We start from the raw sequence: 12972 nt of genomic DNA on the forward strand, positions 1-12972 counted from the left end.
TTACTATTCATATATGGTTTTCAAATAGCCTTAAGATTAGTTCAACATGAAATTCATATCAAAATTATTTTTTCTGTCAATACATTATGAAAATATGAAAATTATTATATTAGAAAATTGAATATTATTAATAAACTTATTTTTTATTTATTTTAAAATATAAAAACGAATTTTAATATTTGTTCTTTTTTCTGTTCTATTTGTTCCTCATCAATTTTGGAGAAGAACACTTTTGTTCTATTGTTCCTTATTTTTTTTAGAATGTAGAGGAATGCAAAGGAAAAATTATTACTATCAAATGGTAAAAAAATTGTGGAATAGAGAGGAATATCACATAATGTTGTCACCAATTGAAGCCATTATGTAAACAATGTTCCTTCGGATTGGCTTGTTTGAACCAATCTCGTATATTTTGTTGTCAAAAAAAAAAAAGACCAAATATTATTCTCATTAATTTTACATTATGCAAACAGTTATATTTTATAATTTTAAGTGTTTATACTGATATAAATTATAATATTTTTAAATATAAAAAAAACACTAAACATTAAAAATTAATAATTTTACTACTAAATTAAATACCGAAAAAATCTAACATTATAATAAATAAAACTAATTAATTGTCCCATGGTGTTTCTATGATTTGAAGTATATTTGGTGTTCTACGATTTAAGTTATCTATATTATTATTTTTGAAGTAAATTTTCTGTTATGCCCTTGAAGTTTTGGTTATTTAATTTGTTTTATTTACAACATTAACCCCTAACTATTTTCCTAAAATAACAATTCCTGGAAACTCATTTAATGGAACTATTTAAATCGAACTAATTTGATACATTTATTGTCATAAATAGCTTGACAACATCTATACATTTCGATTTTTCCAAAAACAGCTCTACGCATTAATGTTTTAATCCCATAAAAATCTCTAAACCTATTTTAATAGATCTTTAGAGACTGTATTATCTATTAAATTTAAATGACACAGCCGAGTTTGAGTAACAAATGATTATAATCGCAATAATTATTATAACGTTAATAAAGTTCATAAAAACGAGAACCCAACTTTAGAAACTCAATAATCGGGTATATTTAACTTTAGCATCAAGAAAAACATTTAATATAATATATATCGTGTTAAGAAACTGAATATTATTCTACAATAATGTTATCAACTCAAATAGGAAAACACTAAAATCTCTCTTTTATTACTATGAATAGTAAACTCCTTGCTCATCAAACATTTTCCATGTATAAATATCAACTTCACAAACGAAACACAATACACAACCAAAACCACTAATATGACGGTTTTGAAACACGGGTTAAACCACTAATATGACGGTTTGTTGTTATATAGCGGGACATGTTATTAACATGACGGTTTGAATTAACATTAGTATAAATATAAAATATTATTAATTCAGTTTTGAAACACGGGTTAAATGTTTCTTTAATTATTTGGTCAATACCACTAATATAAGAATATTAGACATTTTATATCAGGGTAATTTAACTAAAATTTTGTAAAACAGTTAAATTATTGGTAAAATTGTGACTTAATCTGACAATAGCTTATAAATTACATATTTATGTATTTATTTCCCCTATTATTGTTCTAATAATTGACAATCCAAACAAAATTATTATTTAATTAAACAAAACAAATTAAATATAAAAACAAAAAAAAATATTATTATTTTTTAAAAAATTGTTTCGCGGCGTACTGCGAGTTCAAATCTAGTTAGATTATCAAGAAAGGAGCACAAATACTCAATAATGATAGTCTAGTGTCTTTCTATGTTTATTTTGCTTATCTATGTTACATCTTGTCCTATGGTTAATAATTAATACTCGTCTTAGAAACTGTGGGGATTAACCATTGAAGCTATAATGTGAGTATTAATTAAGAGGCCAAATATCCTTTACTCATAGCGCAACAAATTGTTGAGTTGATGGCTCCCTTGTATTCCATTCTTGTTTGTACCATGAAATCTGAAGTCCCCTGTCTAAGTTATGTGCTAAGGCATACTATGTAGTTTCTTCCCATCTTTTTCCAACGATGCTACCAAAGGATGAATGAAAAACAGATTACGATGTAAGTTACATGTACGGTATGACTACGACCTATACTACGCAACCATCAAAACTGAAAAAAAGATATAGTAGCTAACATGAGAAATTGCATAGGTGGTTGTAAAAAGTGCAGGATCAACAATTGAGACACATTATGAGAGATAAGAAAAGTGAAAAGTATAGAAGGACATTTAAAAAAGATGAATTGAGTAAGGTTTCTGATTGTACATTTCATGTAGTGAAACACTTTCTTGCAAGGGATACAGAGACAACAACTACCACCAGTGGTGTTTTATGTTGCTTTGGCAGATTCAACAGCTCTCTATGCGTGGCATCCTCTTTCCTACATGCATAATCTTAAGCTATTTACCTATATTTATTTGGCACCTTTGTATTATTAAAAAATGAAATTGAAAGCAAACTGAAGTGATAAACAGCATAATGTTTCTCTCGCATTAGAATGATCGAAACTTCCAGTAAATGTTGAGATATGGACGCATAAAGCAAAAGCAGCAGCGGTTTTGCAATTAACAGAAGAAGAAATCTGCTCTACAATCACTGATCCAGATAGGTTATCCAAAATAAGGAAACTTCTTCGTTATGTGCTTACAAGTTGATGCAGTGGCAGAAGATTATGTCAACCGAAAACCATGGTGTCTTATGCTCTCAATGAAACTCACATCTACTTATATAAAAAAAACAATGCCAATTCTCATAAATACCACTGAAATAGGTATTTTTTTTTCCAAAAAATACCACAATTTAGTTTTTTTCCAAAATACCACTAAAATATAGTTTTTCTAAAATTACCAAAAAAATTGAAATAATCTTTTTATACTAAAAATTAATTCATAAATTCTAAATAGTAAATCTCACCCCTAAAAACTATACCCTAAAACTAAACTTGTCAACCCAAACCTAAATAAATATACGCCCTTAAAAATAATTTTTAATGCTTGTGGTATTTTTGGAAAAGAAAAAATTTCTGGTATTTTTGGAAAAAAAACTAAGAAAATATGTTTAGTGGTATTTTGAGAAATTTTTCAATAAAAAAAAAACAAACAGTTATATCCAAGTAGGTATTTTACGTTATTCTACCAATAATAAAAAGCATAAAAAAATCAACAGAGTAGATGTCATTAAATTAAATCAACTCCAAAATTAATTAAAACAAAACAAAATAACTAACAGTACTAATGGTCCTCCAATATATCCTAATACAAAAAAATAAAACTGATTATATTTTACAATTACATGACAGTAATAATAATAAAAAACCAGCTAAAAATAATAACAAAAGCCAGAACAACATAAAAAATAACCAATGAACATTTGTCAAAAAATATATTAATAATGATTTTTAATTACAAACAACACCATACAAAAATAATCTAAAAGTAATATAAAAAACAGAAAAAATCCCACGACGAGTTTTTAGTATGTTCTATTTCAGTTTCCAATTTCCATGTTTTTATTTTCCTTTCTCTTTTCATACTCTCAAATCACAAACCATGTAAATCAACATTCCAATTACGGTCAACTTTACTATTAAATTAAATCACAATTAATAAAATTGATTTCCATTAACTGCAGTTTATTGAATCCCAAAACATATATATGTAATGGATAGAACTATCTGATATTCCTAAACACGAATTTGAAAAGAATCATATTGGTTAATAACCTTATTAATCTTGTGCATGGCTCGGATCATCCTCTAGTACTTCGTTATTTAGAAATCTGTTTCAATGGCTTCCTTCTATTTTTTTTTTTTCATTTTAAGTGTATACACTCTAAATTATATATGAATATTAGGAATTCATCATTTTTACTTAATTAGAAAAAAGTTTTTGTAAAAGACGACCAAGTCTAAGGCTTTTAACAAATCAAATGAGTGGAAAGCTAAATCGGAATTTACGGAGATCGATAGCTTAATATAGTTTTTGTAATGTGTGATACACTCAATTTCTTATATATTATACTTTCTTCTTTCTTTTTAAGTTTTAAAACAAAATAAATTTTCAGAGTTTTTCTTTTTTTTTTCAAAAATTTAAACCATCTGTCAAAAAAAAAAAAATTATCAATCTAAAATGAAGACAAAATTTTTATTCTCATTCACCGTTCTGGCTCTCTTCCTCCTTTTTGTGATAGGTTTGTAATCATTTTAAATGTAACATATATTCTTTTTATGAGAACAAAAATATGAATACCTTACATGTTAAAAAAACTAATTTAACTATGGTATATAAAACGTTTTTTGGAATTTAATTGCATCATCTAATTATATTGTATCGGTTTAGCTCTTTATTTAAAATTCATACTAGACATAGAAAATTCATCTACAAATATTTTATGCTAGACATAGATAATTCATCTACAAATTTTTATGGTAGACCTAGACAACTGAAACCCAAATATATGTTTGAATTGAATCCTTCATTTATAAATATATATGTTGTCTTATTATTTCATAAAAAAATATTTTAATATAAATTGTTTCAGCATATTTCCATTGCTTTTCATCATCAATAATTGTGGTCTCGTGACACATAGATAATGTCAAGCCTATAAAAATATTTTGTTTAATAAATATCAGCATTTTGTAGTTTTTGGGTAAATTTATGTGACATTTTAAAAGTACCTCATTATAATTTTTTTTAATACATATGTATTATTCAAAAAATAATCAATGGATTTGATAATTATGTCAAGCTATATTTCTTTTTTACTATTTTTACTATTCCTCCATTTCTAATTACAGAAACTAAGATTTGATGTTTTATATTATAACAGTAACAGGAGTGGTTGGAGATGTAAAACCAAAAGTACAAAAGAAAAATATATGGTGCTCAAGGCCTTTACCTGATCAAAAACCTGGGAAATGTGTCATCAAAGAATGTGAGTCTAAATGTAGGGAGAAGTGGAAAGGGAATGGTACAGAGGCTTCATGTCGTCCCCAATGCAACTGCCGTTTTCGTTGCCCATGGCTTCAGGGCCAGGCCTGACAAATATGAGTGCTAAATTATTGATCTGACTGCAAATGTTGATTAAGAATTTAAGTTTTGACCTAACTTATTTCATTATGTAATTGTTGACCCTTAAAATTTTATGCTTTATTTTACCTTTTCCTAATTTTGTTTTTAATTTTTATATAAATATGAGTCTTACAAACCTTCTATATATCCTTAATTTTATTTCCTTGGCCCTCCAAAATTAAAGGCCTTGTACGATTTGTTTTGTGCTTATATCTATGCTGAAGGTCAGATTTGCATGGTGTGTATGTTTTTTTCCTTCTTCTTCTATCATTTATTTGGCCACAGCAGATTGATGCATTAACTTAATTCATTCTCTTTAAAGAGAGAAAACTCCAATGCCAAATGATATAGTGCTTGTTCTTTCATTTTTGTGGAATTATGGATGCCGCTAGAACTGGTTACTTCTTTTCTTCTGTTCAATAAAACTTACATCATCGATATATCGTATACTGATAGTGTACGTCTCATAATGCACGTCTTGGGGCATCAATACAATAAAAACTGGATGTGTTTCTTTCTAGTGTTGACACCTCAGCTCTTTAGTTGAAGGAGTAGTTGACACATCAGTTGAAACAGTTAGTTAATCAAATTATAATGATTAATACAACTCAATATTTTTGTCTAATAATAATCCTTCTCCATTCCACATTATTCCTTCTACTTTTTGTTACGGGTTCAGCCCAATTACAATGGTGTCCAAGAAAAACAGTAAAAGAACCCAAATTAACCTGCGTATGGCAACTGAGGAAGGTGACGAGCAACACACACTCAACACCATAGGAAAGAAAGAGAACATCGAAACCCTAATTGGATGTCATCCAAAGAAAAGAACAATAGTATCAAACCATGCTTGAAGCAAGTAAAGGCTATGGGTCTCTCATACTTGATGCTATGTTTCAGATTTGGCTGTCAAATTGAACCTTAATATTCCACTCTTTTTCTATGTAGAAATTTCATTTCTTTAGTTCTAAAACTCAAAGGAAGATTTAGATCAGACGAAGCTCCCAGCAAATCTAACGAGTCAACGACGATCCAACTTAGCCCCATAGTCCACCAACAAAGTGTGTGTTTAGACTCAGTAGGCGAGATCTGATCCTTGTCGCCATCAGAAAACTCTGAACCGTTGTTGTTATGAAACCTGGTGCTGGTGGGATCGTGGCGGTATCAAATCAAAAATATAGTGGTAGTAGTTCGAGTGAGTCAGCTGTGGAAAAGACTGTGTTTAAGATAAAATTGAAGTCTTTTGATGATTAGGCTAAGGGAGTCGAGAAGTTTTACAAATTTTGATTTAAAATAAGGTAGAACATTGGTGCAGAAGACTCTTGGATTTGAAAGTTAGATTATGCGGCATATTGCGGGTTTTATCTATAAAAAAAATTATAAAAACATGTTTTACCATGATTATCCTATGAATTATGATTTTAAATGTACAAAACAAAAAAAAATTATAACAAAAAAAACATATAAAAACAAACTCACAGCATAGCGCGGATACTAACCTAGTTTTTATAATATAGAATGTATTGCTGACAGTGCCAAAACACTAGTTTTTATTATTATTATTATTATTTGTTTATAAGTTTTATACCGTAAATTTTTACAATTCTATAGATAATGGTGCATATATGATATATATTAGTTTCTGTCTCGGATTTGAAATTTGAATTTTTTAAGGTTTGAGCATAAGATCTATTATAATGAGTATATAAACTAATAAAATGTTTATTGGAGTTTGTGGCCTAATGAGTGACTTGTTACCTGTACCAGTCCTCATTTTGAGCAAGTTGGAGACTTGGGGAGCCCATAAAAATGGAAATGCTTCTGTCTTACATGCATTACCCTCGTGCTCTATCTAATGCCCAGCTAGTTACAATGTAAGGTAGAGTACCTTTGCCTTGACCCTAGCTTTTAGATGTTATATATCTTCGTCCATGTACCCCTAGTTACCTTTATCATTACGAGGTGGGTTTGAACATTTCTCATCATCATGTTATCAAGTGCATTCCACCAAAAAGCTATTGCTTTGACATCGGTGTGATCTTAAATAAAATCTACCAGGACATTAAACCAATCCCAATTAACTTACGATCTCATGAGCAATACCAACTATTGTAAGTATAGCTCGAACAGTGGGCCTGTTAATAGAAAGAATGCCCAAGAAAACATGTGCCTACCAAAAGACTCCAAACCAAAGCTCACGAAGTTATAGAAAAACAATAGAACATAAACATGTGTAGACTGCCACGTGCATGTCAAAACCATTTCAGATGATAAAGCTGGCTAAGGTGCAATGCCTTTCAACGTGTGAGAGGTTTCTTATCTATTTGAAATTTATCAAGGTGAGGATTTTTCAGGGTGTACAACTTCATCTATGGAAAAGAGGCCAGGTGAGACGAGGCGTGGCTTTTGGATCCTCCCAACTTCCCATATCTTGCATCCCTTGTGCAACGTTGTCAAGTATGTGCATGCAGCCTTCGAGGACTAAGATTGACAAGGCTTTACTTGCTCTTTATTGGTTATTTTTACCTACAAAACAAAGTTATACCAAAGCTTCAATCGGTGACCACATTTTAGGAAAAGAACAAGGAGGAATGTGATATTCTTCTCTATTCCACAATTTTTTTACCATTTGATAGTAATAATTTTTCCTTTACATTCCTCTACATTCTAAAAAAAATAAAGAACAATAGAACAAAAGTGTTCCTCCCCAAAATTGATGAGGAACAAATATAACAGAAAAAAGAACAAATATTAAAATTCGTTTTTATATTTTAAAATAAATAAAAAATAAGTTTATTAATAATATTCAATTTTCTAATATAATAATTTTCATATTTTCATAATGTATTGACAGAAAAAATAATTTTGATATGAATTTCATGTTAAACTAATCTTAAGGCTATTTGAAAACCATATATGAATAGTAAAATAAATTTAAAAGACTCATGTTTATATCGTAAATAAAAACTAAAAAAATATTAAATTACCTTTAAAATTGTATTGTAAGTTAATGTTAAATATTAATATTTAATATGACATATCTAAAATTTAATTTACAATTTTAAAAAAAAATGAAAAATTCATTGTATATACATTAGAAGTAGTATTAGTATTAATATTGAATTTGATTTATTTAATATTTACTATATTTAAAAATATATTTTATTGTTTGGTTACTATTTACTATTTAGTTCATTCTCTGACAGATTTTCCTTTCATTCCTCAAAAACTGTTTATTCCATTTTGTATTGTTCTTTTTATTCCTTTCTTTTTGTTCTTCTAATGATTACCAGTAGGACTCCAAAAGATCGATAATAGATAGAACATTCACTTTTTTTTTATAGCATATATTTGGATGTTGAGTATCCTACAACTGTTAGTATGGTTAAGAATACCAGTGAAAAAGTTAGAAGAAACCTAAACATTGACAACATGATAATTATCCAAAATTAAAGCAGATGGATCACTAGTTGCTTATATCTGCTCCTTATCCCACATTACGTGTATGAACCTCATAATTCTTTCTTCCCTGAAGCATTCAACAGCAACATTACCGGCTGCATCACCACCAACCAATCTTCATAGCAAGTACACTCTATCAATGGGTTCTCTAAAAACACTTTCCCCTGTGGATCTTTTTCCGCGTGAGCTTCTGATAGCGGGTCGAAATACTAGTAATTCAAAAAATAAACTTAAGCTTCTATAAAAAAAAAAAAAAAAGAAATGTTGGCTGTGAGACACATCCAAATCAAAAAGCCTTCGGATAGCTTTTGTAAAGGAAGAACAGTGATAAGTTCTGCTCACAAAACAACTGTTTTCTTATCACCATCTTCCTCTTTAGCCTTCTTATTTGCTTGGTCTTCAAAGGCTCCGGGCAAATCTTTTCTCCGCTTATTTGTACTCAAACGAAGAAGCAAGCTCTTCTCTTTGTCAACATCACTCTGATGAGAATGTTTAATCTCAATGTCTCTACAACCCCAATTCCTAGCATCCTTTCCCTTACCATCCTCCTTCTCATCCCAACAAGGAAACTCCCTATACTGAAAACTAAACTTCTTAGGCACATAACCAGAACAACTCCAAAGCTGACGACTAAAAACAGACGAAACACATTCAAACAGAGCCAAATCACCACCAGGGACTCCTTGTACATGAACCCTTTCTTCAATTGGTATCTCTGAACAAGGCTTCAATATTGGAACAGTCTCACTCTGAGTCTGAGTAGATGATACATTATTCCCCATTCTAATTGATTTAGTAACCGGTGGTAACTTGGACAATTCCGTGTCATCGTTGTTCATGATCTTGCACTTGTGACAAACAAACAAATCGTCTCCTTTAACATAACGAGAACACCATGTGTGAACCCAAACACCACATTCATCACAATCAACCATCTCTTTACCATCATCAAAATCCACACCACAAACACAATCCACAGTCCATGATTCAGATACCCAATCCTCGTGTGGCTTCATATCAAATATCCCCAGGAAAATTAAAAAAAAAACCCCTAAATTTCTCTGATTCTTTCAACCCAGAAATCGCCCTAAAGTTCGAAGCTTTATAGGAAAAAAAAACCCCAATTCGTCTATTCTCAACGACGATTTCTAGTATTTACGTGAAAGAGCTTGGAGATTCCCAGTAGAAGATAAACCTAAATTGAGGTAAATCTATGGTTCTTCTCGCTCCGATTTCTGAACGAAGAAGACGAAGATTCAACGGAAGATAAAAGAGGGATGATGATGAACTGTTTTCCACTATAGCGTTCATCGATCGGTAATGGGCTTTATTATCAAACTATGGGCCGGGATTAAAAGATAGATATTAAAAGAAACTAGGTTGTACCCGCGCTAGTGCGAGATTAGCTTTTTTAACGTTATTTTTTTTTGTCATATTTTTCTGTTTTGTTTTCTTTGATTCATAATTTAATATATGTTATTTGGAATCAATTCATAAGTTTTTGATAATTTCAATAGTATTTTTTATTAATACTATTTACATCAACATATGATAATTGAGTTTTTTATTTCATAAATTTAGTTTGTGAATAGATTTTAAATTTGATTACCAAATAAGTTTAGGGATTACAAACCATTAGTTATTGATTTGTTTCTCACTCACAAATCTTCTAGAACAGTAAGACATATTACTCTTTGATGTATACATTTTAAATGTTCTTGATGGATCTCTTAGAGTACGTTAAGTTTAGGCACTTTAACTTTTGTCTCATAAATCTGACATAAACCAAAGATGAAGCTTTTAAAATTTACTAAGATCGAAAAGGAAATAAAAAATGATAATTTTCACATATAGAGTTCTGGAAGTAGTAGTAAGTAACATGTATTGTACTAAACCTTGAAAAAGAAAACGTTCTAATCCAAAGCAGCAATTTGCTCAATATCATCTTCATTTAAGAACTAAGTCACCAAAGAAGAGGTGAGTTAATTTACACAAACACTAATATTTTTTCTTGAAGCAACCCAAAAAACTTGAATAAAAATGACATATTTACCTCGATTGGACATGCGATTCTAGAAGAAATTAATGAACTTTGTCATGTCCAAGTTGCTCTTTTGTGAATTTTTTTAATCTTTTGTATATAAGACGACAATTGTATGGTTAGGGAGGAGCTTACATGAGGAATTGATATCTCTATGTCTCTCTTCTCTTCTTCCTTCTTCTTCACATCACTATGCGTCTCTCTTTCTATTCTATCTTTTCAAATTTCTTTCCTGTCCTAATTTTTAACCTCGCCTCTTCTTCCAAAAAGTTCATGATATATAACCGGAGAATTTGATTGCACAATATGTAGATTTTGTTGAAATTCTTGTTCGAATTAATCAAAGTTGAATTTGGTGAGATTGCTTTGCCTCTTTAACAATTGACCTATGCTTCTTCCATGTCTCTTGCCGCACGAGTCGTTTGTTTTCTTCTCTTAATGTTTGTTTCATCGAAGGCAAAACTTTGTGACGATTATTTTGTTTATTCTCTCTAACTGAATTCAAAAGCAGTCTTTTAGTGTGAAGGAGAAGAACAAACAATTAGAGTCTTCGTGTTTTTTTTATTATTATCTCGGTAAGGGTTTATGAAGTGAAAGACAATGATATGTGGCACATAGGGTGTCAATCGGGCTGGCTCAGCCCGATCCATCCCGAAATCCGCAAAACTCGCATATATTTGAGCCCTTCTCGGCCTGTCCCGAAATATTTCCAAGTCTATATTTCAAAGCCGGTCCGGCTCTAAGACTAACAGGGCTACATGAATTTTTGGGCTTTTTCAGGTTTTTCCAGGCTTATTTTACATATCAAAAATTCAAACTTATAAGTTAGTTTATAACATGTCTTAAAAAGCAATGTTTAAAGGTGCAATATAAAATAAATCAATCAAATTTAAATAACTCATCTATATTCACTAAAACCAACTTAATCTAAAATAAAAGTAAAAATAAAAAACCAAATAGATTTTTATATTTTAACGAAATAAAATATATATATATAATTCATATAAAATATCACAGATAAAGATTTAAAAAAATATTAAGTAAGGTTATTAATTAAATATAAAATTAAGATTAGAGTTTTGAACTTTATTTACGATAAATTATAAAGAAATATTGCAATCAAACAAAAATGTTAACAAAAACGTATAATTATATTTGTATAAGGGTTGTTGGGGCCGGTCCGAGCTTGATCAGACTAAGCCCTAAAAACTCTAAAGCTCGAACGGGCTGAGTCCAAAAGGTCCAATTTTTCTGGACATATATTTATGTCCGAGTTGGGTTTTTTTCAAAGCCGTGCCGGGCTGGGCCAGTGTGCAGGCTTTGGGCCTAATTGACATGCCTAGTGGCACATAGTTTTTTTATTTGTTTAGAAATCCTAGTTGTATTAATTGAAATGTTTTTATTGGCTATTGATTTGAACTTAGGTGTCAATACCAACTTCAATGTTGAGGCTGATGTGTCACACAAGGAAAGCAACACATCCTTCTTTTATTGTATTGATTGATTGATAGTGTATCTATCTATGCTTTTCTATCTTATCCTTCCTCCACTTCGTCACTAAATCTTTTTTTTAACAAATTAATTAACATTATTAACATAACATAAAATTTAAAGTTAATACATTAATTAATTCACTAATTTCTATAATATTTTATTATTATTAAAAGTAATAATTTACAATAACTTAAACTAAAATATAAACGAAAAACGATATCATGAAAAAAAAATTACAAAAAAAAACAATTTGTTAGAAATACTCCTTTTGGGATATTTGTTTTGAACAATTTCAGTTTTACCCTATTTTACACAATTACAATATGTTATATTAATTTTTAGAATTTTTTTTTTTAGGTTTGGGTTCTCAATTTTACATTAAGAATATAGTTTGAGGGGTTAGGGTTTAGTATTTGAAGTTTAGGGCTTAGAATTTAGTTATTATATACATAGAAAAGAGATATTTTTGAAAATAGATACCATGAAAGGGTATTTTAAAAAATGACATAGGAAAAGGAGTATTTTTGAAAAAGTCCCCCCAAAAAAATATCAATGTAAAATATGAATAGAGATTACATGAATATAAAATTAGATATTTCTATCATAATATATAATAAAATAGTGTAAATATTTGTAAAAAAAAACTAGAAAAGGGGAATATAAAGCTATCATATATTTAATGGAATAACAATTACTTTCAAGAATTACAATTATTAGGATAAAGAAAATAATAATTTTTTTAAAACATCCACAAAAATTTAAAAGTTTTTTAAATCAAGAGGTTATTTAATTCTTGGTGTTAAATTATAAATTCATGTTACCGATTAAAAGTCGGTAACATGAATTCTTGATGTATATTATTAT

General features: G+C 29.4%; 1 protein-coding gene and 2 long non-coding RNA genes across 4 annotated transcripts; 1 reads left to right on the plus strand and 2 right to left on the minus strand.

Moving 5' to 3' along the window:
- Positions 1–1677: 1677 nt before the first annotated feature.
- On the minus strand, positions 1678–3900 carry LOC147940224 (uncharacterized). Of its 2 annotated transcripts, none has more exons than XR_015563197.1 (3): positions 3761–3900; positions 2305–2419; positions 1678–2065 (listed from the first exon to the last, which is right to left on the minus strand). It is a non-coding gene; the product is annotated as an uncharacterized LOC147940224 (long non-coding RNA). The 2 variants fall into 2 exon arrangements; XR_015563198.1 differs by having other exon boundaries at positions 2305–2446; positions 3761–3897.
- Positions 3901–4074: 174 nt separating this feature from the next.
- Positions 4075–5270, plus strand: LOC147940225 (uncharacterized). Its single transcript, XR_015563163.1, has 2 exons — positions 4075–4227; positions 4870–5270. It is a non-coding gene; the product is annotated as an uncharacterized LOC147940225 (long non-coding RNA).
- A 3156-nt stretch (positions 5271–8426) lies between these two features.
- On the minus strand, positions 8427–9870 carry LOC104707344 (uncharacterized). Its single transcript, XM_010423671.3, has one exon. It carries the CDS (start codon positions 9587–9589, stop codon positions 8912–8914), a length of 678 nt encoding a protein of 225 aa, XP_010421973.1. The 5' UTR covers positions 9590–9870; the 3' UTR covers positions 8427–8911.
- Positions 9871–12972: the final 3102 nt, after the last annotated feature.

Source organism: Camelina sativa, chromosome 8 (assembly GCF_030686135.1).
Source record: "Camelina sativa cultivar CO46 ecotype springtype chromosome 8, ASM3068613v1".
In the NCBI taxonomy this organism is placed as follows: Eukaryota; Viridiplantae; Streptophyta; class Magnoliopsida; order Brassicales; family Brassicaceae; genus Camelina; species Camelina sativa.

Bases quoted from the DNA above. Each gene is read 5' to 3' on its own strand.
- LOC104707344 (XM_010423671.3), bottom strand. From the start codon at position 9,589: ATGAAGCCACACGAGGATTGGGTATCTGAATCATGGACTGTGGATTGT.